We start from the raw sequence: 26,783 nt of genomic DNA, 5'->3' as shown, positions 1-26,783 counted from the left end.
AGAAGCAGCACTAGAATGAAGTAAGTACAGCAGTCTGTGCAAATCTCACTGTAAGCTGTTCAGCAGAGCAACAAGAATGTTCTCTGTAGTACACCTGAGACTGAGCTCCTGCAGTATAAAATAATAGAATTTAATGGATACGAATGTAATAATAGTGGGTGGCCAAAGCATTCAGAATGCTGGAAAATAGCTTATAATGTTAGGCTTTTGTGTTAATCACTACAATGTGCTGTGATATGCAGCTATCAAGTACTTTGTCTAAATAATCCTTACGGGGTTGATGAAGTCAAAATTTTCAGCATAAAAATGTAATGAATAAAGGGTATATGGGATAGTAGAATTCAAGCTAGCAAACACAGGTGCGACTGAAAAGGTAGGGTAAAATTTATTTTTGTGGTGATAGTGTCCCTTTATTTCTACATAAAAAGTGAACAGATGATGATTAAGGTATGTATAAGATATACAATTGAAAACTGGGTATAGAAAGAAGGGATAATATGTTCAGCAAGCAGACAAGCATGAAACAATTACTGAGGGGATTTTGCACATATAAGGCTGGGGTGAAAAGGGATGGAGACATACTGTACATACAGACAATGAACAAATAGTGATGAGAAAGGTTGAACAATATACAAGGTATAAGAGGGACATGCTAGAAAGAGCATCACACAGGGCAAGGGACAGGATGTGTTGCCAAGGTGGCTCGGATGTGAGGGTTTCATAAGCTTGCACTGACCCAACAGTCATGGTCTGCCTCTCCAGTCACTCTTCTGACTGCAGAAGGACTGGAAGCTGCCAAGACAATGCCCCATCCAATATTCCACCAAAGATGTTTCTGTTCCACAGGTAAGGGGACAATGATGTCCACCTGAGAGGAGTCTTCACCCCTCCCTGGTGAGGCAGCCATAGCCCTCGTATCAGACCTACCATGTGCCACATCAACATGATGTGATGGTGAATATATGAAGGCTTCCTCTTTCTGAACAGATGTGTTTTCATAGTGAAAACACCATGGGAGATTTGCTATAACTGCAATGTGTCATGAGAAGACAGCTCACTCTGACATACCTTGGCTTGTGCTCAGTCTCTCTAGAATTCAGTGACAGCCCATCTAGTTTAGACTTATCTCTTCATGGGCTAAAAGACAAAAGTTCCCACACTTAAAATTATCTGACTGAATAATACAAATTTAGAAGAAAGAAATCATTAAAAGAATATAATATAGCTCTGTACATGCTTTCAGTTCCTCTGCTACCCACTCCACCAGCATGCCAGGTATGTGGCATCATCACAGTGTCTGCATTGCTCAGTAGACTATGAAATGCCTGCTGCTCTATACAGCTTCAGGCCCAGGTTACAGCAGTCTTCCACATTCTCAGAGGGACCATAATAATGTTCCAACAGCTTCTGCCTCTGCTGCTTGTGAAAGAGGAAAAGAAAAAAATTGCATCTTCATCATGAAGGAATTCTATACTTTGAGGTGCATGAAGCCACGTCTGTCTCGCAGGATGGTCAAAGCCAAAATGCAAAAGCAAAAATGGTAGACTACTGCAGAGGTGTGCATCTCTGAGATTTAAATTTTGTATAAGCATTTGCTGCTCAGTTGCACAGCACACATGCATGTATAGCTGTCATGGGTAAGTTTTTGATAATCCATGAATGTGATAATGCAACTGTTGCATGAAAATATTCCATTATGTGAAACTGGTATTATGTGTTCATAGACATTCTTAATATGATCCATTATTTGTTTTAATAGTATGCAAAGTGACTATAAATGAAGAGTCTGTAGCACTGTTGCAATGGGTTCCAAGATGGTTACTGGGCTAATGGCCCCAGGAGGCCTTTTGAAGCCTATTATGTATTCCCATGTATAAATTACAGAATAAATTACCCAGGGGTATATAGTTGCATTTAGGTGGCAGAGTATTTCCAAGCTGTCCAATAGAGAGATAGGTGCAAGTCCAAGGGTAAATTTTTGATTTCCCATCCATTGGTCCAGATTAGATTTGAACAGGTTTACAGGCAAACTCTGCTTCAGATGGATGGGTAGCTGTTACAAATCCGGGGCAGTCTCTGAGACATATCTGTCCCTCTAAAATGTTCTATTTATATCACAAATTAGATTAAGATCCTTGGATAAGGTATTTCTAATACAGTAAGACTTCCTGATATGCACAGCAAGCCCCTCAGTATGGATAACAGGATCCTTATAAGCCAGGTACAGATCACCTTTCAGTTGTCTGTACAAGAGAAAATATAAAGATAATGCTTTGAGGTGGTCTGTATATTCCATGTGGTTTACACCTTGTATTCTTTTTTGTAAGGAACCTCTGTGGATGTTGCTGCTGTTGTATATGCCTGGTAAGGTATATACCCAAAGGAGCATTGTACTGCATGAGTGGTCTAATGAAGGCTGATTAAAGCAGGATAATTACATCTTTGGACCTGGATGCCACACTCTTGCTAATGAGTTGTGCAATACAGAACAATTGCCTTACAACAGTAGGTATACGATGTTCAAAGGCCAGGTCACCGTCTACATGTTTCCAAAGCCCTAACCACTGGGTCTAGTCTTTGAGGTGTATTGTTTATGTGGTAATTCCCAGGAGAAGCCAATTTTCCAAAGGACACGATTATGCATTTTTTGCCACTGTTTTAGACCGTAGCCCTGGAACCAATTATTGGTTTGCGACAAACATTCTTTGAGGATATTAGTGTTTTTGAGGGACTCAAATCATGCTGAACTTGCAGTTATCTGCAAAACTGGTCAATCAGAGGCCTTTAACATTAGCTTCAACTTCTTAAAAGTAGTGCAGAAAAGGAGCAGCACCAACACAGAATCCTGATGATATCCATTGGTGACTGGCCTTTTTGTTGTGGTAAAGTGCATTTAGCTGACTGTCTCTTATTTGTGAGCCCATTGGCTATCCACTGGATGACACAGGGGTTTACTCCTAGTTTTGTGAGTTTTTCAACAATACTTGAATAAGAAATAGTGTCAAATGCCTTGGCCAGGTCAAGACAGGTAGTGTGTACATTTTGCCCTTGTCCACACATTGGATGAGGAGGCATGATCTGCTCATGATAAATCTGAACACTGTTGGACCCAGTGTCTGATTATTTCTTCTGTCTTTATTTGTAATATCCATAATAATTCTTTTCTTGGCCTTGTATACGAGACTATTCAGACTTATAGGTTTGTAATTACCTATGAGAGCAGATGGCCCACCCTTTTGCAGAGGGATAACTGTTTGGATGCAAAGTTTGAACAAGTATCCTAAAGGATCAGATAGGTCAAGTTTCATGACATTTAGCAGGCAACCTAGGATATTATCAGGGCCCATAGCGCCAATATTTTTTGCTTTTGAGAGTGCATTGAGGACTTGTTCACTAGTGACAGCCAGAGGAGTAATGGTTGAAGGTATTTCTTTGAGAGGTGTCAGGAGTTATGCAGGGTGAAACTGGTCAGATAATTTGCTATGTCCTCCAGTTCCATATAGGTAACTCTGTTTACAATTAGTTCAGCAAACTGTTGTATGTTACCTTTACAGCTGCATATATAGCTGAAGGTGGTTTTATGGTTGTCCTTTGCCTGTGAGGCTATCATTACCTCCGTTTTAACTTTGGTGCATTTTATAAGACTCCTGAGTTGCTTATTTAGTTTGGTGAGGCTTTCTTTCTTTTGTTATATAATTTGTTAATATTAGGATTTTACCATGGTGGCTTGTACTTTGAGTTAGTCTTATGCTTATTTCAGGTGAGTACATCTGCCTCAGTGCAGTTATTTACATGGTAGTATAGAGTTCTGTATGCTTATTTCAGGTGGGTACAGCTGCCTTCTTGTAGTTATTTACATGGTGGCAACCATCACTGGCTAATGCAACCATGTCCATATCTTCCTAACAGCAGCACTTTGCATCATGACACGTCTCAGCTTCCCAGAACAATGGTGGTTACAGGGTATCATTATACCCTAGGATGGGCATGCCCAATGATGACATTATACCCTAGGATGAACATGCCCATCATCCCTGCCTGCACTGTCAAGTACCCAAGCTGCTAGTCAAACTTGGGCCACTTATGCTGCAGTCAGGTCTTTATCCTTCTATATCATCAGGGTAGGTACTGTTAAGAGCTATGTCAAAGCACCATCTAGTCAGCTATCCTCAACTAGATGATCTTTGCCCCAGTCACCTATAAGATAGCCAGTATTTGCGCTTCTTCCATACAGCCTTTCTTCCTTCACACTCTGTTTTCTCACTAATTTCGTCTTAGTATCACTCAGTAAGCCTGGTACCTCTTTCCTTATTTGGTCTGTGGAGTTGCTTACAGTACTTCAGATAGACTCACCAGTGACTGGTATATTAAGATCATTACTTTAATATTTCCTGAACCAAATCCTCCAAGAATATCCCACTATTTTTTTTTTTTGCTGTTATCTGACAATATTCCTTTATGCTCCAATTCTCACAATACCCATGAGTAAAGCTAGGACTGTACTTATTTATACTTAAGAGTAGGTTAATTTTATTTTAATTGCAATACCCATTCGTCCATGGTTAAGAATGCTACAGGTAGAGGGGACTTCTTTCTAGCAAAGTTAATGCAGTGGATACATACTAGAACACTCCACAGGACAGTACAGTTCATAAAGAAACAAAAACCCTGGCACTGCCATTTAGCAGTTTGGTACTGTTATTTAAAGATATTTACCAGGCTATGGCAGGAGTCATTCTTGAGTATTGGAAAGCATCAACGTCCCTCAACTTATTGATATATGAAGAACAGTGGTTTGACTTTTACAAGTCACTTAGTGTTTTATGACTTGGCGATATCTTGAATTTAGGTTTTGTCTACGGTTCATTGAATTTGAGACTTAACTTATGTACTCAGAATAATTGCTATCTGGACTAATACATTTTTGTTTGAAAGTTTTTACTGCAGTAATGAGCTTATTAATATGCAAGCCCTTTATTATGTAGTGTGTATATTGTACATCTGAACTATTTGATAAGTATACCTTCTATAAGTGAATACTTGAAATCAACAATACTTTATTCCAAAGTTAAACCAATACTACTCACCTATTCAGTGGTCCTGTTCAACAGAACGATTAAATCAAGGTCCCCAACTTGGTACATGGACCGTTACATATACAGGGCAGTAATTCAAGTCACAGTATGACAGACAGACAGACAAAGTAAAGCTACATTAAATAATACATTTCTGAAGGAAACACTGTATGAAACATATGTATGGTGAAAAGCTATTACCATAACATGTATTAGAGAAATGAAAAACCCAAACAGCAGACTAAAAGTAGGCCTTAGGAAAATGAAAGCAAGCAGAAAATAGTGATGATCCAACAGAAAAATATAAATGATCCCTGTTGGAGGCTGGGGATGTTGTTGTACGATATTTGTCTGAGCTGCAGTGAAGGTGGGTTGATATGCCATATGTTCCCACTGTAAATCTGCACCTCAGATGCAACCACACCAAGTAGGTCATTAAGATGATAAACCCCTCCCCAGCTGAAGATGACAGCAAGACCCCTCAACTCACCCTAAAGTTCCATACCAGCCCTGACCTGAATCAGAGAAAGCCTGAGGGCTTGAGAAGGAGTTGGAACACTCAGCTTTTAAAAACATTCTAATTCACAAGAGCCTTTTTTGATGTTCTTGCCCATATGGCTTTTCTGTGTACTTTCTGTGTAACATTTTTGTTTGCTGTTTTGGTCCATATTTGGCTCATGTTGTTGTCACCCTCCTGTTATGGACATAATGCTTTTTAAAAGATGAGTATTTTCAGAAAATGGTAAGAATATGCACATTCTATACTAAGGAGTGTATATAAAATGATGAAATGTTTAAATTTTTCTAAAACTCGTGGGGTTTAAGATTATTGGCCTAAATGCCTTAACACAGAAATAAAAAGCCAAAGTCAGTGGGTATTCAGAAATCATATAGCTGAAACACTTATAGTTTCTTAAGGAAATTTGCATATTTCCCATGAGGAGGTTTAAGTTATTACACAGTGAAGGTTCTGGTTCATATTAAAAATAAAAACTTCTCTTTAAAATCTATTTTAGAGAATTCTGAAAGGGTGGTTGGTGAAGAACATGTAATCAAAAAAGAGGTACATATTCTTGCAATAATTTTAAGCAGTGTAGATTTGTTTCTAGCTCTCCTTCATTGTATTGTGAAAACACTAGGCTTAGTTATAAAGCACCATGTATTTTAATTATCCAACTAACAATCTTGCATATACTGTTTTATATTTACCCTTTACGGAACCCAAAAAGATCCCCAAATAAAATAATTATTTTAATAATTATGCCATTTCAAGAAATAAGAATGCTCTTAATAAATTTTCTATAATCTGACCTAATTTTTAAAGTTTTCTTTTATATTTTAGATATCGTTGGTATGGTGATATTTTTATAAACTTGCAAAGAAGACATGTGCCAAGTATTGTTAAATGCAAATGTTGCTGAAGAGTTAAACAACCATTTGCATTTTAAAGTGGCATTAAAGAAGCTCCCCTTGAACACTAATTAAGGGGCTGAGTATTTTATCGTTTTGTACTATTTAAATCTGTGTGGTACTGGCATTGTTTTACCTTAAGAAATCTGTACTGGGAAGGAGATGAAAGATATATCTTTTTAATAAACCAGGTTCCCAGCTTTTCTCCCGACTTTGCTGTGATTTCTTTTTTGCTCTTTAAATCATTGTTACTGCACACTTACACAAGGATTGCATTTGTTTAATTCATACTACCAAACAACCTCTGTCTCTTGGCTTTTCCCAGTTAGGGGTTGCCACAGTGGATCACCAGTCCGCAGACTGATTGACAGTGGGGGTTTTATGGTGCTGAGTTGCCAGTGCTCAACCTTCACAGAAGGCACACATACATACACACGCACCTACCTGCATGTCTTTAAAACTCACTCGACTGCAGGGAGGACATGCAAACTCCACATTCCCAAATTTAACACCATTTAGTAAAAACTACGAAAAGAAAAATCTGTGGTATCCCTCGAACTCTCAGAAAACTCAGTATGCAACCTATACTGGGTCAAAAACAAACCAAGAAGAAACTTTGCAGTGTGGAGGATGTGATGTTCATTTACTGTATATGTTAAGCACATAGTTCATTAATAAAAATCAAACTGTAAAATAAGTGATACAAAATAATAAAATTGGTTTAGTTTATATTTATTAATATTTATGCTAATAGATGTCTAGTGGTAGATCTTTTTGTTAGTTAGCTAGTTTCTTAATTTAGTTTGGATTATTTGGCTAGCCTATATACATTGTTAATAACCTGGTCTTGCATTGTAATTTGTCTCTAGCTTTTTAGTTTCAGTTTTTAGTTAGCACAATCTCTGATTACATTATGGTGTTAAGGGGGAAGGGGGGCTTTGTTAAAGGAATGATTGTAATGCTTTTATCTCTCTTAACAGAACCACTCTAGGTAACCACTCCCTTGTTCCAAGTAACCTGCTTATTTATATATATATATATATATATATATATATATATATATATATATATATATATAAATAAGGAATGTTTTGATGCTTTTCATTATATTCAACTAGGATTGCTTGTTTGTGTGTTTCAATAAAGGATATTCCATTTTTACCTCAACTGTGGATCTCCTACCATTTTAACTCAACTGTAGACTACCTACTATTTTCTATTTTATTATTTTGTGCACTTATTTTGCAGTTCAGTTTTTATTAATAAGCTAGCTGCTTAACATAATTCAGGAAGTGATCATCACATCCTCCACTCTGAAAAGATTCTTCTTGGTTTATTTAGTAGAAACTACTTTCAAGTACAGTATATGAAATGTAGGAATTATTTGTTTCATTAAGTTTTTGCAGCAGAAAAGCATGGCTTCTTTCTTTTTTTTTTGCAGTAATAAGGTATAGTTCAGAGCTAAATAAAATAAAATAAAATGTATTTGTTTATTTATTTGACATTTGTTGACCGGGTTAGTCCAGCTGGGTTGAAGCCCTTTTTCAGTGGAAAAGCGTCACAAATACATAGACACTCAAATGCATAAATACGCTGGCATAAAACATAGCTTTTTTCTCTTTTTTTATATTTTTTCTCTATTTGTAAATATTGTTTAAATAAACATGAGATTGCAAATAGCTTATAAAAATCAGCAAAGTACATTTAGTACAGTAAAGAGAAAATGGTACACGAATAGTAAAATGTACATTCTTTATCATCAGTTCACCTGAATAGTAGCAGTGGAAAGAACTAGTTTGGTACAATAATTTTTGTTTGTGTCTATAGTAAAATACAGGTAGATAAATTATAACAAGTAGGAGGAATGTAGGGAAATATGGTGGAGGAGAAAGGAAGTAGGGTGACACAGGTATGGGAGGAGGAATGGAGACAGGCTGGCAGAGGAGTAAGGTCAATCTGGGGGATGATTACACTGATATAGTCTTGTATCGCTTAGGTGTTTTTTAGTGCATTTCTGAACTTGTGTTTGGGCTTAATATTTCAGAAGTTTAGTGGAAGTTCATTCCAGTTCTCAGCTGGTGAATACCTGTAAAGGTTTTTGCTGAAGTTTATCTTTGGCTTGTATATGGAAAGGAGGTGTTCTGAGCTCCTCAGTGTCCTGGGTGGGAAGTAGAAGGAGATAATAGAGGCACTGCTGGGACAGAAAGAGGGCTGATGCAGTATAGAGTGAATTGTCTGAAGATGAGAGAGAAGAAAGTTATGGGGAAGCTGTAGCCAGTTCAGTTTTCTGAGTGCTAAGCAGTGATGAGAATGTATGGCAGTTCAGCAGCAAATTTGGCAACCTTGCTGTAGGTGGAAGATCAGGAGATAAGAAGGATGGGATCAGGTGGGAGTACAAACACTCTTGGAGCTCTATTGTGAGTGTGCAAGCCCTAGCAGAGTCCACAGACACAATCTGTTTACAAAAACTGTAGGCTTAAGTCTTAGTTAGCTAAATTTAGCAATACCAGCAAATTAAATTAGGACTGGGCCCACAGAGGTCACTAAACCATAGGTTGCACATACATAGTTTTATAGGGAGGTTTCTGTCCCATTTTATGGGTTAAGGAGCTTGGCAGTGGTTCTGCAAGTGTCCAGTGTTGTGCCATCCCAAAAAAGCAACAAATTCAGGCTGGTGGAGGGTTGAACAGCACTCATTCTGGTTATGGAGTGGCTGAAAGGAAGAGAGAAAAACACAATACCAAAGGTAAGTCCACTACTTCAGGGAGGAAGCAAAGCAATCTTAAGTATAATGAGTGAGAAGGGACTACAGACTAATATTTAAGTTAAATAAAAGTATGCAAGGTGCTAAGAAACAGCAGAAATAAGCAGGAGAAATAGGAAGAGAAAAAAATAAGGTAAAGAAACAGAATGCAGCTTATGCATGTTTATGATATAACGCAAAGCTAGGAGTGGCAACACAGTACATGAGGAAGCAGGGCAAGGGGAGATGAGGGGATAGGATACAGCAGTAACAGGGTGGATGGAGTGGATACAAATGGAAGGTATGAGCAAGAAGGAATGGAGGGGGGATCTGACCGGGTAAAGAAACAACTGACAAATGAGCGGATTGAGTAAGAAGTGTTGCAGTCCATCAGTTTCCTCGCAGGTCTTCTCAAAAAGACAATCCATTTCTTTGCTGGACACCCTTGTTTCCTCTTGCCTGCTTCCTGACTGCCCTAAATCATCTTCAGCAGACTGTATTCTGCTTTTTGGCATTTGTGTCCAAACCACTGTAATCTTGTTTTCTTTGACCTTTTCTGCAACTGGGGCAACTTTGGCTTCTGCTCTAGTGTCCTCTTTTCTTCATCTGTCACACAGTGTGCATCCTACCACCTGTCTCAGACACTTCCTCTCCATCACCTCTAGCTTCCGCAACTGCTCTGCCTTTACTGCCCAGGTGCATATACCATACAGTAGTACTGGTCACACCACTGTTTTGTACACCTTCTTTTTCAGCTTCTTTGGCATTCTTTTGTCATACACTACACCTAGCAGTCTGTGCCATTTGACTGCAGTCCCTCTGATTCTAGCCTTGACATCATCATTTTGACTTCCATTCTCCTCAATCACCCCTCCAGATACTTGAAACTGTTAGAAACTTAACCTGTTCCACCATCTTCCCAACTATTTAAATTTTCAGGTTCTGATTTCACCCATTTGCTGCCATTACAACTGTATTATCTGTATTTGCTTCTTTTAACACTTTTATTAAATTATTTCCCTTTTTAAACACCTTTTTTTAATCACTTGTCACACAGGCAAATTTACATTCATACAAAAGTAATCAAATTGCATTAACAAATTAACATTAATAAACATTATACTTCACATATATTACTATACATCATATAACCTAAGCAGCATTACATAAATTATTCTATTCCTGACCCTTTTTCTCAAACAAGAAACATCTTTATTAAATCATTACTATTGTTCTGCATGCCTTCAGTTTTGCATTTTGTTCCCCTATTCTTTGCTGAAGTTCTTGTTCAGAGGTTGCCTGTAATGCCACATCTTCTGCACACAGCAACTTTGTTGGTCTGTTCCCTTTGACCTCTTTGCTAAAGTAGTCTATAACCAGTATGAACAGCAGTGGACTCAGAGCAGAACCCTGATACATCTCATTCCCAATGGTAACCCCTTTGTGAGACTAAACACTGCTTGTACTTGAGTCAATGGGTTGTTGTATATAGCCTGCACTAGTTCTACCAATGGTTCTGGGACTTTGAACCACTGAAGGACTGCCTAGATCAGCTTTCTTGGGACTTGGGACCCTGCCATATGCTTTCTGTAAGTCTAGGAATGCCCAAGTTGGACTCTCTGTGAATTTCTAGCTTCTTCTCAATAATCTGTCTCACTACAGTCATAGGGTTGGCTTTGCTGCATCCAGTTCTGAATCCAAACTGCTCATCTCCTATCTTACTTTCTACTACTCTGCATATTTATCAAACATCCTCTCCAGAACTTTCATGTGACTGGAATTTGATACCTCTGTACTACCCATTGTTGTTAATGTCCCCTTTTTTCTTCCACACTGGCACTAGTATGCTTATTTTCCAGTCATCTGGGATATGTCTTTCTCTCCTTCCTGCTATGAGTACCCTCAGGAGCCATTTTTCCCCTATTCACCCAATATTTTGATCATATCTGCTGTGACTTCATCTGAGCCTGTTGTTTTCAAGGACTTCTTTTTCCTTAGTGCTGTTCTTACTTCTTCTAGGGTGGGCTCCTCCCCTCTTCTTTCATCATAGGTTATGTCTGGGTCAATACAGCTTCTGTGGGGTTTTCTTCATTCAGAAGCTGCTGGAAGTACTCCTTCCATCTGCCTTTGATTTCCTGTGGATTTGTGAGAGGGTTGTTGCTGGCATTTCTTATAAAGAGTATCTTGACTACCTTCTTTGTCTTTTTGTCTCCACCTTGCAATTTGATAGTGTTTATTTGTGCTATCTAGAGAGTCACTTTCCAGAAGCTATTAGAGTGCTTATGATGTCTTATTCTTTGCTACTGCAACTCTTCTCTTATGCTCATTTTTAGCCAACCAGTATTCCTTCATATGCTCTTTTAGCCAACCAGTATTCCTTCATACCCTGGTATTTATTTTCTCCCATTTTTTCTTACACTCCTCCTTTCTTTTGATGACTTCCTGGACTTCTGCATTCTACCACCAGCTTTCCTTATGTTCCATATTTCCATACCTGGCTATAGCGGTTCTATAGTCCTCACACATGCTGTTTTGAGGTGCAACCATTTGTTTTCAACTCCACCTATTTCCTCTTCCTTTTGAGGTGCAGGAGCTCCAAGTAATTCCTTGAACTGTTGTGCTTTCTCTCCAATCAGCTTCCAGATCTTCAACCTAGTCTCTCTTGACCTTAGAGCCTTCACTGGCCACTGCGTACAGCTGGCTGTGGCAACCAGTGGTTTATGCTGTGGACTAACTGTTTCACTGAGGATGACTTTGCAATCACTGATTCTACCCCACTGACCTTTCCTTACTAGGAAGAAGTCTACCAGAGTTGACTGTTGGATACTCTTGTATGTGAACATGTTACTGTCTTTCTTTCTCTCCTCTCCTCCTTTATTCCTGTTGCCCCACCCATACAGACCAAACAGTTCTCATATACTGTTTTGTCTGTCTCAGTGTGTGTGTGTGTGTGTGTGTGTGTGTGTGTGTGTGTGTGTGTGTGTGTGTGTGTGTGTGTGTGTGTGTGTGTGTGTGTGTGTGTTCAGGTCACTCATTATCAACACAAATTCCTGTTCTTCTTGATCTAATAGGTCCTGCAACTGCTGCCCGAATGCACAATTTGCCTTAGTATCACAACCCTGCTTTGGGGCACAGGATGAGATTATGAATAGTGCCCTGTCCTTATATTGAAGTCTAACTGTCATTTGTTTGTCACTAATTCTAATGACATTCCTCACTGTCTTCTAAAACCTCTCCATCACCACAGTTCCCACAACATTTATAGTATATCCTCCTCCTGAGTAGTAAACACTGGACCCCAAGCAAAGTGGCTTTGTTGCACTGCCCTGCCATCTTGTCTCCTGGATACATGGGAAGTCCGGCCTCCTCCTTACTGCCATGTCATCAACTTCCAAGCTGCATCCGATCATTGCCTCTATAACAATTTTTAGTTCACATTTGGCAGGTTGATTCATTTTATGTTCTGTTTTCACTCAACAGAGTTATCCCAGATAACCCAAGCTATGCAACTGTACAACTGTCAGCCAGTAGCTTATTGACCAAGGGCTGCTGTGCTTTATGGCAGACACACTATGGCCAATAGGGGAACATGCACCCTCCCCACAGTTAGCATATGTCCCTAACATAGGTTTGAGTAGGTCAGGTCCTCAACCCACTTAAGACCGGCAAATACAAATGGCCATTTTTAGTGACATTCCACATGACTGAATCAGGTAGAGCCACTTTTTACACCAAGTGACTAGCCCTGACATGGTGCATAGTCTGAGATCTGCATTCTATACTCTGAATACTACACACAACAGTTGATGCCCAAAGCATTTGGTCTATACAACTCCTCACCCTATAGGCACCATCCAGAGTATGTGCTGCTACCTACAGCTCCATTCTTTGGTGAGTTTGAGGTGCAAACACTCAGCATGTTTTCTGAGAGGTGAGAGGAATCCAATTGAGACACAGAGAGAAAATGTAAACTGAACCCAATTGAGACACAGAGAGAAAATGTAAACTGTATTCAGGCACTGACCGGAAGTCAGTATCAAACCTTGTAGCTTGTGCATTGGAGGTGAAGACTTTATCCATTATGCCTACTGGTCTTTGATTCCTGCAGTATACTGAATAAAATGAAACTTGCTGCAATTAATTCATAAGTTGCTGACACGCTGCGAATGAGTCTAGGACAACACCCTCTCCACAGGAAAATGGTCAGAAAAGGCTTGTTCCGGTTGACTATTATTCCTGTAATCCAACTAGTTCTACAACCACATAATACAGGACACGCTGTAACCAACAAAGTGTGACTGATAAGAAGGGATTATCTGGTGGTACCAAATGGTCTATATTAGAAGCACGAATGGTCGGAATGCCGACAGCCTCTTGATCAACACACATGTCAAATGACCATTTCAGCAAGTGGCTTAATCATCGATTTCTTTCCAAGGGAAATAAATCTGTTGGCTGTTGTGTTAAATCTGCCATTTTCTCCACTGTAGTGCAATCTTGGTGTTAGTATATTTAGTTAGGAGGGGTGTGGGGGCACAGTCCCCCACATTGGGGGGTGTGGGTGGCGAAATCCCCCACTTTATAGTGTGTGTTATATTGTGTTTTTCATTTTTGGCCTATCAATGTCTTTCCCTTGGAAAGAAATCGATGATGTGGCCATTCGCAGTAATGGTCATTCGACACATACGTGTCGATCAACAGGTTGTCGACATTCCGACCGTTCATGCTTCTAATATAGACCCAGTGCCAAAAGCCTTGCATTTGATTAATAAAAATAACTGCACCAACTGAGCCTTTGTCAAGTCCTTTCTTAACAAGGTTTGATTAAGTATTCATAAGTATTTACTAGACATTCAGTCCAGGAGATCACTGAGGAACATAGCCCAATTTCCCAATCATCCCAGAGCACTGTCTGGTTAAGTGACTTGCTCAGAGGTACACAGTAGGCAAATGGAGGCCGAGTATATCAAATTATGGACTACAAGAACAGTTCATTATAGTCTTAATCTGCTGTAGTAATTGCCAGACTGCAGTACAGAGAATAACTGAAAGTCAGTGTTGAACCCTAAAGCCCCAGAACTATGAAGCAAGGGGTCTAAGTTTGATGCAAATGTCATTTGATGGTAAACGGTTAAACATGGAGCCCTATCCATCGAATGTTCATTCAGTGAACATTCATTTCAGTGCATGTCAAAGTAACTAGTTGGCCAACACTTCCCAGTCTACCCTTTTCCCCACTGTAGTGCAGTACTGGAGTCAGTATATATAGTTAGGAAGTGGGGGCGAAGCCCACCCACCTGGGTAGGTTTGAAATGCTGGGGTGTGTGAGACGGGGAAGTACTAGCCAACTAGTTACCTCCCCTGTAGAAAAAAATGAACGTTCAATGGATATCGTTCAGTGTTTAGCCATTCAATGCAAATGTCATTCAATGGCTAAACATAGACCCATGGAGTAAAAATCTTACCACTAAGCCACCATGCTTTTCTTAATGCGTATGCATTTTGCATAGCCTGGGAATCAAACATTGGTCAAGTACTTGGAAGCCAGCTGTGCTCACCACTATATCTCCAGTGCTACATCATCTCCTAAGCCCTTTTGAAGTCCATGATACATTCCAAATGCTGAGAACAGCAGTCTTGGCAAGCATCAAAGACTGAAACAATACTAATTTCATGAACATTAATTGTACCCTAACTTAGAACTGGGGTCCATTCTTGTCACATTATTAAAAACCCTAAATGTGGAGAAATTAAAAAAAAAAAATGAGGTTAACCAGTATAGATGATGAACTGCTTGCTGGTTACAACATAGTTGTAAAGTCATCTTGCAACTGGCTTGCCCCATCTTGTGCATGTTCTGTGCGCCTTGTCCCTTATAAATCTTGGTTTGATACTGAGCTGTGGTGTATGAGGAGTTTGGGGCAGAGGCTTGACTGTAAATGGAGGCAGCCTGCTCCATTAATGACAAGCTTCAGCTTGTTGAGCACAGTGCTGCATATATCATGTGGACTTCTTTCATAAGGCAACATTCCTATCCAAAGGAATCTCTTTTGCATCAGACTAACTGCTGCACCTTTGTGGCTGCAAACTTCTGGGTGCCGGACAGGCTAAGCAATCTGGTATATTCTTGCTAGACTTAAGGCACTTTCGTCTGAAGAATGTAAATTTGCTGCTTGATTATTTACAGCTAAGTTAGCATCACTGTGCAATACCTTCCCCCATGGTATGTTCAGAGGAAGCTTGCTCTGTTCACACAATCTCTGACTTGGATAGGGCAAGTTTCAAATAACAAACTATAGTGTGACATGTTAAAATAATTGGGGTGAGTTCATGTTACTCGTAACTTAAACCCACATCCAGCAAGATTAGCCATTAAACTTGCCTTGATGTACTGGGGCCTATGATCTGTCAAATCAACTTTTCATCCTTGACTAGGGGTGTCTTTCTATCTGCTTTAATACAAGCTTGGTGACCACTGATCTTAAGGATAAGCACTTGATCCAGATAATTTGTATAGCTACTGCCCACTCTCTAAACTTCCCTTTTATAGACAAGCTTATCTAGAAAATCATTTACTCACAACATAACTTTACAGAAGTATCAGTGTTATGATTTTTCTCAGTCTGGCTTTCACACCAGGCATAGTACTGTGACTGCACCTACTATGACTTTATATGATCTCTTAATGACCGCAGCTCACTCCTGTTATTCAGTCCAGGTCCCTCTTGATCCCTCTTGAGCTTTCAGTATGATGGACCACAAAATCTTAGTAGCTCATCTTTAAACTTACTGTAGAGCTTCAGGTATTGTTCTAATATGGTTCACCTCCTGCCTCTTTGGGCATACCCAGTAAATAATTTCTGGAATTCATTCTTCATCCAGATAGTATGTCACCTCCAGGGTTCCAGGGGATCACTGGAGTCCTTTGCTGTTTTCCTTATGCATGCATTTCTGTTAACTAGGCTCAGTCATAGCAGAAACCTATAGTATCATAGGATCATAGGAGGTTACTAGGCTAATGGCCCTGGGGCCCTTACAAGCCTAGCCAAGAGTTTATCCCCACTGCTATGCTGATGATATTCAGCTTTACCTCTGCATTCCCTTCACTGAGAAGTGGATAAGCTCTAATCTTTGGAGAAGTGACACCTCTAAGACAGTAACCATGGTGATTCATGCTAATCTTAGGCAATCTTGTGTTGAACCCACTATCACATATAGTGGTGAAAAACTAAAGCTTGTTGAGAAGCTGAGGAATTTGAGTGTGTCTTTAACAATGTACTGGCACTTAAGGACCAGGTGCCTTCTACGGTTTAGTCATCATGTTTCAATTTAAGGAACAAAGTATGTGTGAAAAATTTACATTCCCCCCATGGTTGCATGTTTCTTGGTCTCATCTCATCTTGATCACTGAAACGCTCTTTATTTAGGCTTCCAAATATGGAACTTAACCAGTTGCAGCTTGTACATACAGTCAAATTACTACTAGTGCCTGACATCTTGGTCTCATCTCATGTTAATTATTGAAACACTCTATACCTAGGCTCCAAGATAAAGAACTTGACTAACTGTAACTCATGCAGACTAACAGATTACTTACTGCTGTCTTATGTTACAAACTTTATACATCACGTGCACATGTCTATATTGGCTCCCCTAGAAGTTTGAATCACCTTACAAGTTCATGTATGGCTTCATTGAGCCCTACATGATATGGGCCCCCCCCCCCCATCTTTTGGTGCTATACAACCCTCTGAAGCTTTGTATTCTTCCCTCAGGTTATTAAAATTCCTGGAGTAAATTTAGAATGTCATCATGTGCCATACATCTTTAATCATCTCTGTTGGTAGTTGAGATTCTCCCATGCTAGACAATTTTAAAAGACCCCTGAGGTTGCCATAATGATTAAGGTGTCTACCTTGCAGATACAAGGTACAGGGTTTGATTCTCACATGGAATAATTGGCCAATTTTAAAATGGCCCGCAAAGGTAGTTTGTCTAGTACTAAACTATGAACCTATAAAAGCTGCAAGTGCTATGATACTATTGCTGGTGTTTAACTGTACTGGATTTCCTGATTTAAGATTTGGGTACTTTTATTATTCATTATTATTATTATTATTATTATTATTGTTATTATTATTATTACTCTTATTATATTGCAGTTTTATTTTAGATTACAGTTTGTTTTATTTTAAATTTTGGTTTACCTTAAAAAGTTTTTTTCTTGAAGTTTTAAAAGTTCTTGGCTAGGGACAGTTAGAAAATAAAATTCTTTTCCATTCACTGATTGAAAAGGAATTAAATTGAGCTGAAAACTGGGATTTCTTACATAGGGTATTTAGCTGCAAGTGCTGCAAGACTACTGATGGTGTGTTACTTGGTGCCTTTTAAGCTGCCATCCCTATTGTAAATTTGACTTTGGAAGTTCCTGCCAGTCTCACCTCATCTACTGGGTACTGAAAGTTCAAACTGGAAAGCCCTCCCTATAAACTTAAAACTCGAGTCAGCCTATATTTAATATCATCCCACTCAACCTGCATCACATTAATCCCCTTATTCCATCTTACTTTTAAAATCTGTAACATCAGATATTAGTCTCTCAATTATTAAAGAGACTAGGACTTGCTTCTCAGGAATCAGCTTGGGATTAGTGCTTCTGATGACAGAAGTAGAAGGGCATTATTGTCCAGCCTTCCTAAAGATTACCAATTACTGGAAAGCTTGAAAATTGCTTCTTAGAAGCCATCTTGTGATTAATGCTACTGCCCTGCTCCTGTTGAGAGTAGGAGCAGAGGTGAATTGGTTCCTTTTGGTTTCTGACTAAGCAGTGTATACAGGACTTCATGTCACTGAGTGGTCTAGTTACAGCTTTAGCAAGAACGTTTTCAGGCCGTTTGTGCAACTTAGCTTTCTATTGTGTCCTGCTTCAGAATGTTCTAGGGTATCTACCAAGAGAAGACTGCAGCAAGTCTACTGTACCCAACAAAATCTGGTTTAATACTACTAGGAAGCAGCTCGGGATTAGGGCTACTGCTTTTGCTTCTGGTGAGACAGGGAGGAAAGGATCATTGATTCCTAGTTACATGCAGCAGTGTTGAGACCAGCAGTATTTCAACTGCCAGACAGGTAGCCAGCTTGGTTGAAATGGGTATCCTGAGAAAATGTTGCAATTGTATTTGTGTTTACTAACAGCCACCTACTATTTAAACAAAGTGACACAGTGTGTGAGAAATGTAATTAGATAATGTTACTGGAGGCAAAGTTGTCACATGAAACCATGACAAAACATGCATGTTGTCAATACCACACAAAACCACACTAAATCATTCACACACAATTTAGGCCAAACACATAGACTTACATATGCTGAGGTTCTTAAAAGTTATCTACCTAAACCACAAAATCCTCCTAAATGTAAATCTAAGAAACAAGTACTCTCAAAAACCTCACAAACACACAACACAGGCTATACCCTCCATGAAACAAATGTCTAAGAATCACATGGACTCAGTATAAATGCCCGTAAAGCAAAACCTCCACACATTCCTATATCCTACTTATAGGTGACTCCACAGTGTGACACTCCAATGCACCGCTCTTTTCAAGCAGAGGGTCATAGTGAGTTACCTATCCGTTGCCAGGAGTTGGCAGTATGCATGCCCAGAGACAGTGTGCGCCTGACAGACCTGTGCTCCACAGGTGTAAGACTTAGTGCTCCCCCAGGGCACCATCCAAATGACAAAACATAGCCACTCATGCTCTGCTCAAGACAGACAAGTCATCAGCCACTTACTCCAATCCATTTTCCCAGAGCTTCCATCTCCAAGGCTACCAATCAAATTTGGGTAGTCTGGGTCATAATCAGAGCTTCATCCCTCTATTCCACACAGCCAAACTAGTGGGACAATGGTTTGTCTATACATGGGCCAAGCATTTTTCAGAAAGGATGGGTATAGATCCTCCACAGCGAGACTAAATTCTCCAACTTTCCATTTATTTACTACACTATCTGTTTCCCTCTTCAACTGAAGATATTTTTACTCCATCAGTCCAGCCATCAGCATTAGCTATAGTTAAAGGGGATACAGGATGTTATATACACTTTCTTGAAATACAGTCTTTGAACAAAATGTGCTCAGTTTAGTGAATTTAAGTATTTGTTCTGATCAAACGTTGTTTGCCAATCAAATCAGCAGTTACTTCATTATCAGCTTCCATGCAAAATACATTTAGTAAAACCAAGAACAAAATAATAACCCGGGAAGAAATAGCGACTTGCACTGTTTTAATGAAAATTGTTAATCGCTTTTGTCCAGATACATGGACTTCTTCAGAACACCATCACAACGAAAATAATTTAATTTATATGCATACTAAAATCACATGACCAATTAAAAAATCAACTCAACAAGATGGATATAAAAACACATTATTTCCTACGTAAGCATTGTTAAAGTTGCAAAACACCTAAAAATACCTTCCTTAAGTTCATAACATAAAAAAATATAATAATAAAATCTTGACCAAAACTGAATAAGCACAATAAAATGCTCACTAATAAATAAATGCTCACAGATAAAAAACTGACTTCAACCTTAAAACACTCCCAATAGAAATCATGTTGTTCACACATGGATAAACAGTGGCATTTGTCTTTAATTTCCATTTAAATTTTTTCTATCCCAGAAAGTCATCACCTCGTTCCTCTCTACTTCCCATATAAATATGACCAATAATATAAAACCAAAATCTATGGGTGCTATGGGAATAAATATGTTTATACAATGCATTGTGCTTGTGCTGTTTTTTTAATGTCATAAAGCTGGCCATAAATTCTCGCTCTAAATTATTGAATAGTTTTGCCAATATAAAAACACACACATTGTTGACTCTGTGCAACATATATGATCCCTGAACTCAAACAAAAATATCATTGACATAACCTAACAGCCCCATAACCTTGAATATAAAACGTGGACCCCTCAAGAATGTTTGCATTGATTACAATGTCCACATTTAACCATTTTACCATGACACTCTGAGGGACAGTTTTCTCTGGCATGGATTTAAAGCAACTGTCCTTCTTGCATATAATCCTTGGGGACAGGTCCCACAACATTAAGGTGTTCCTGATTGATTGTAAAAATGCTCCACTTCTTTTGGATAACAGCCTTACTATCATAAAAGTAACTATTAATGGAAAGAATAAATGCTCTGTTATAATTGATCTGCAAATTATTAGGAACAGTTGAAACGTTGTTCATCTGATGCTGGCAATCCTTTCCAAGCAAAGGGCAAAAAAAGCCCATTCTCTCTTTTGATTTAACCTCTTGAAATATCCCATTAAGAAATCCAGAGGGACAGCCCCAACCTTCAAACAAGAGCTTTAACTTTAAACTTTCTTGATCAAATTGATCATCTTGCGAGACCATCCACGATAGTCTCCCACACTGCCTTTTGACCAGGGACCTTTTTTGGTGAATAGGGTACCATACCAGGCTACTCATCCTAGCATACATTCAGACCCCAAACCATGGGCAGCAAAACAAAAGGAGGTGGAGTTGCAATATATATTAAAGACATACACATCTCCAGGCTGCTCAAACAGTATGACGCACAGGAGACACTCCAGGTGCAGTTAACCATTGACAAGACCCCTATTCAAATTATAGCTAGCTATAGGCCCCCAACTTTGACTCAAGATGCCAACTCCACCTATCTGGACCTCTTCGAATTTGTCAAGATTTAACCCTTTACCCTGATCCTGGGAGACTTTAACTATCCAACCATAGATTGGAAGAATTACTCATACCAAAATACAAATGCCCAGAGATTCCTTAATTTCATCAATGCAAATGCCTTGGGTCAGCTGGTCAACACCCCCACAACAGGTGATAATATCCTGGATTTAGTATTAACCAACATGAGTAACCACTGCAGCATTCCCACAGTGTCATCCTCCCTGATAAGATCCGACCACAAAGCGGTCACTTTAGAAGTCACCATCTCCCCTGACCCCCCCCCCCCCCCAGCTAGGGTCAAACAAAAAACCTTTTCCAAAGCTGATTACAACCTCCTGAGGGAAGGTATAAAAAGTTTTACAGCCCCCTTCACCTCCATAGGCACTGGCACATATGTCCAAACCTACACCAAAGTGCTATAAGAGCATTTGTATAGCTGCATGGAATCAGGAATACCCAAGAGGACAAAATCCTCCTCCTCAAGGAAGAGTAAGCCTGTCTGTTGGACATCTGCATAAAAATTAACTCTATACTAAAAGGAAGAAAATTGCTGTCCAGGACCAAGAAGGAGCAGATGTAGCCTTCTTCATATGTGTCAGCAATCTCAAAGGAAACACTCAGCTCTGCTCAGAACTTGTGGTCAAGGACACCACAGACACAAATGCTGTAGATATAACCAACCTCTTGGCAGATAGATCAGTGAAAACTTCACCCTCTGTCCCCATCATCAGTAAATCAGGACATTACCAGCACCTGCCCCCCTCTCCTTATCTCTAGGGAGCAAGTCATCACTGCCCTCTCAAAGGCAAAAAATACAGCCTCCATGGAACCCAATAACATCCCAGGCTGCATCCTTCATAGCACCATTAGGCATCCTATTCAACCAAAGCCTGAGTACCAGCTTCTTCCCAGACAAGTGAAGGACAGCCACTGTCATCCCTTTGCACAAAGGTGGAGCGTCTTCTGATCCAGGAAATTATAGACTCATCAGCCTAACTAGCCTGATCTGCAAGGCCATGGAACAGATTATCATGGACCTCTAACAAGGACATTGACAACCTCCAAACACTCGATCTCACATGGTTGGGTTTCATCAAGGGGAGGTCAAGCCTGTTAAATTTGGTCAACTTCTTTGAGATAGTCATCAAAGCCATGGATGAGGGGAAGATGGAGCACACTGCCTACCTTGACCTGGCCAAAGCCTTCGATAATATTCCCCACTCAGATATAACAAATAAACGCTCTCAACTAGGCATCAATCCATGTGTTACCAGGTGAGTAGCAAACTGGCTTACTGACAGAACTCACCTAGTCAAAACAGGGGAAACCACCTCAAGCAGTAGACCCATAACTACCGATGTACCCTTGGGTTCATCTTGGGGCCTCTGTTGTTTGGGATATACTTTTAGATGACTGCAAGCTGGGTGCTATCATCAATTCCCCAAGTGATGTGGACATCCTCCAAGAGGGTCTCACCCAATCAAATGACTGGTGCCAGAAACATGGCCGCAAACTGAATGCCAAAAAATGCATTATCGTCCCCTTTGGGGAGAGTGACATCCCCACAAATTATCACATTAATAACAAGGCCCTAAGCATACAATCAGTCATGAGGGACTTTGGCACCCAGGTTGATAGCAAACTGACTTTGACTACCATGTTGCCTGTGTTGTACGGAAAGCTTTCTTTATGGCCCGTCTCAGTAGTAAGGGTATCCCATACAGGGACAAGAAGTTCATAACCTCCCTGTATTCTTCCCTTATAAGACCCATTATTGAGTACAATACCCCTTTTGGCATGTACCGCACAAAATATATGCAGCAGCTGGGGAGACCACAAAGGTTCCTCACCAGGAGAATCCAGGGCCTCAAAAATGTACCATACACAGATAGGTTAAACGCTCTGTCCCTCTAATCAGTCTCGTACAGAATCCTCAGAGGTGACCTCTGTCTGGCATACAAAGCAATCTCAGACCCCGCCTTGATGGGACTGCTCCATATTCGCAAGTCAAGCCCCACTCGAGTAACCTGGATGAGTGACCTCAACCTAGTCTGTGACATCAGTAGGACTTGTTGGCAGGACAGATTTGTGTCCGAGAGACTCCCCCTTCTGCGGAATAGACTCTGTCTCCACTTCAGACAGAGTACCTCATTAACCCTTTTAAAGTGTAACCTGGATAACTGGATGGGGAACAGAAAATACACCCCTGGGATTCCACCTGTGTCCTTGCTGGACAGGGAATCAGGTGCTGACTTGTCATAACATGGGCTAAATTCTTAGCTTGGCTTTTAAATGCCTCAGGGCCAATAGTCTATTAACTTCCTATGATCCTATGAAAATGTAATAATGAGTTACAATAAGTGAGTTTTCTAAAAACGGAAGATTCAAAACCTTTTTTAGTCTATTATCATCTTCAAAAATGATTCCTGGTTACATAAAGAAAGACTGTAAATGATAAGAAATGCTGGTTTAGATACCTTTACAATTATCCAGGCATATTCATCTAGTTCAGGTGATCTGGGCAGGGATCAAGAATCTGGGATTCCTTCCATTTGGCCCAGCCACTGTCTCTCGGTTGGTGCAGTCTAGGAAGAGTTAGGCAAAGGCACTTTAATTTCTTCTTATCATCTTATCCTAAGAGTAGCCTATCCTGTACAGGGATTAACAGGTTGAAGAATGTTTACATTGCAGTATTAACATTACTAGCTCTTAGAATCTTGTCCTACTTCGGCATTTCCACTTCACACAAAAGTAGTTTCTGGTCTCTTAGGGAAACACCTGTACCTGAGAAAGGAAGAAGATGCATGAAGTCAATTTGCAAGGTTATAGCAGAGGAAAAATGATCAGTCATATGCATAGCCATTGTCATGCTAAAATATTCACTGAAAAGAATTTCAAATTTTGAATAATGTTAATGTTACAGCTGGTTGATATGTGACCCAGAAACAAACAAAAACAAAAAATACACTATAAATGTTGTTGTTTGTCTTTCGGCTTTTCCCAGTAAGGGGTCGCCACAGCAGTACTCCGGTCTGCTAGTGATTGGCAGTAGATTTTTATGAAATGCCGAGGTGCCAGCTCGACGCCCAACCTTCAATGAAGGAAAGCCAATTTACACATGCATGTCTTTCGAATGCTACCCAACCACGGGGAGGACATGCAGACTCCACACAGAAGGCACTCCCAAGCCAAGACGAGAATCGAACGGGAGAACCTCTTGCTGGGAGGTAACAATGCTACCGCCGTACCACCACGGCATACACTATAAATACCAACTGTAAATGGAATATAAAGTGTTAAAACTCACATCTCGAGTGAAATGTTTTCAGGTTTTTTCCAAAGGAAATGTCAATAATTATCTTTAATATTAACATTATAATTGTGATATCTGGTAATTTGTTGCCCTATATTATCTATTTGTATAATAGTTATATTTTCAAGAACTCAAGCTTAATGCATATTAATTATAAATTATAAGTAATTTAGGTGCACTGTGCTGTTTACTAATGCATGTAATGTGTAAAGAAACATTTACAATACAAGGTTCATACAGAATATGAATGTAATCATTTGTCTATTTTATTTCTTTTCTTTGCTGAAGAGAACAATGAAAGCTATGCTGGTGATAGTAACAATCCTGCTGCATATGTTCATTTCAAGTGCGAGAATCAAATTTGTGGTAAGAAAACATATTCTACAGTAATTTGAAATAATTTCAGACATAATGTGCATGTCTATATGAATTCACAATACACATTTAATCCCAAGGATAGTCTTCATGTAGGCAGCTGTGGAAGGTGCTTTTCTCTCTCCAAGACCTACCCTATTTGGCAGTTAGGCCTCAACTAGTTTTACTAAGCCACATCTTCAGGGGAAGTTAGTCTAAATTTGAAATCTTTTAAATTTAAAATCAAAACATGATATCACTGCAGGCATCAGTTGGCTAAGACAAAGTCATACATATTTAAAATATGCTTGTAATAACAAAGAAAACAACATAACTGCTTAATGCTGGTATCATAAAGCATATACATAAGCTAATTATACATAAAAGCTAATATGCTGTTTTGAAAATGAGACTACTGAAACGGTAGATAAACTGCAAACTAGTATGAGTAATGCAGCACCTCTGATCTGAATAAATAAGTTAAAGCTGTTATTAAGAAGCTGCTTCAGAAATGCAGTTGCTGTTAAAAAGTCATGTTTAAATACATATCATGTGCCTATAAAACTGTATACTAAAGGTCTCGCATCCTAATTCTCTTATATAAATGTACAGCAGCTTTTAAATTTTTGACATCTATCTAGAACTGCATATTGCAAGTCAAAGAATTTTAAAGATTTCAAAACATAATAGCAATACTCATAAATAAGCTGCGGTGGTGCAGCGGTAGCGTTGTCTCCTCACAGCAAGAGGTTCTCTTGTTCAATTCTCGGCTGGAGTGCCTTCTGTATGGAGTCTGCATGTCCTCTCTGCAGTCGAATGGTGTTCGAAAGACATGCGCAAATGGGCTTGCCTTCGTTGAAGGTTGGGCGTCAAGCTGGCACCGTGAAAATCTACTGCCAATCATTAGCAGACCGGAGTTCTGCTATGGCGACCCCTAACCAGGAAAAGCCGAAGCAACAACAACATTAACAATACTCATAAATGCTGCTACCTTAACAGTAATAAAAAATTATGCATTCTTCCTATGTAACTGTATGAAACTATCTGCAGAAAATACAAATGTTGTACATGATAACATTTGACTGTTTTCAATTCTGAACATGACAGTCATGGGAAAAAAATGCAAAACATATGAATTTAATGATCTTCACAGCACAACCAGTGTTAAGGAGAACAAAACTGGATGACTGCTCAGGGTCAAGACCCTCTTGGGCCCCTAGTTACTAGAAAAAAAATAGCAGCAGACACAAATAATTCCTTAATGAAGTGAACAGCCAGGAAAGCCTGAAGGCTAATTACACTAAATCATCTTTTCTTCCTGCTGCATAGGCTTACAGTTACTTCAGTAACACCAATAAGACTGTTGCCAAAGTTGGAATATGATAAAGCAGGTACCTAGACAAGAAAATAAAGAATTAAGTATAAAATATTTCATATCTAGACCTACTCCTAGGTAGAGCTAAGCACTTGACAAGGCTATTGCGTGTCTGTGTGAACAAAGTTACAATGCATTATTGGCCCCATTACTAAGCAGTATTGGGTTTTGTCAAGACTACTCAGTGCTGTAGCTAGAGTGAGCCAAAAAAGACATCTGCTCTAAACTGTTAATGAGCATGATCCCCACTGCAGAGATGCTGACCGAGAGTGAGTGCAATAATAGCAGTCATTTAGGCAGCCATGGCTGATATTAATGTTGCTTAAATGAATGCATTCATATGCCAGTGTATTAGCAACTGCGGCAAGGAGGTAGAAGGTGCAAAAATAAGCTATTTACCAGAAAGGTACTTTTGAAACTGTAGCACTAATTTTCAAAAGACTTTTTTTATCTTCAACTTTAGGTTGAGGAAAATCTCCAATCTAGGGATTGTAATCTCCATAAACATGCTTAGTCAAAGGTGAGGGGTACATTCTGGAAAATAGTATACAAGTTGGTATATCATTTTAAAAATACTGTTCATAACTTTGCTAGTTCCATCTAAATTTATGAAATGTTCAGAGAAGTGAGGGGAAAAGTGATGTCATTAGTACTCAATTGACAGATTTTAGATGAAGAATACAAGAGAAGCCCTGTGTGTGCCCTGTTCCATTCTATTATAAGAAATATGTCCAGATAAAGGATTGATAACAAATACCTCTGGCCAATTATT

The 26,783-nt window shown here is 39.3% G+C and overlaps 1 protein-coding gene across 5 annotated transcripts in view; it reads left to right on the top strand.

The window, feature by feature from the left end:
- IGFLR1 (IGF like family receptor 1) overlaps positions 1–26,783 on the top strand; it is a 330,346-nt gene that overhangs the window by 278,031 nt on the left and 25,532 nt on the right. For 4 of the 5 annotated variants that reach the window (XM_044080422.1, XM_044080424.1, XM_044080420.1 and 1 more), the window contains one exon: positions 24,571–24,648. The exons of the other annotated variant lie outside the window; for it this stretch is intronic. In XM_044080422.1, the coding sequence (XP_043936357.1) occupies positions 24,571–24,648 (78 nt within the window). The remainder of the gene's footprint in view (positions 1–24,570; positions 24,649–26,783) is intronic. 5 annotated transcript variants of the gene reach the window in all.

This window comes from Protopterus annectens, chromosome 8.part0 (assembly GCF_019279795.1).
Source record: "Protopterus annectens isolate FY-2018-M chromosome 8.part0, PAN1.0, whole genome shotgun sequence".
Lineage (NCBI taxonomy): Eukaryota > Metazoa > Chordata > Ceratodontiformes > Protopteridae > Protopterus > Protopterus annectens.
This window is presented reverse-complemented; position numbering and strand designations above follow the sequence as displayed.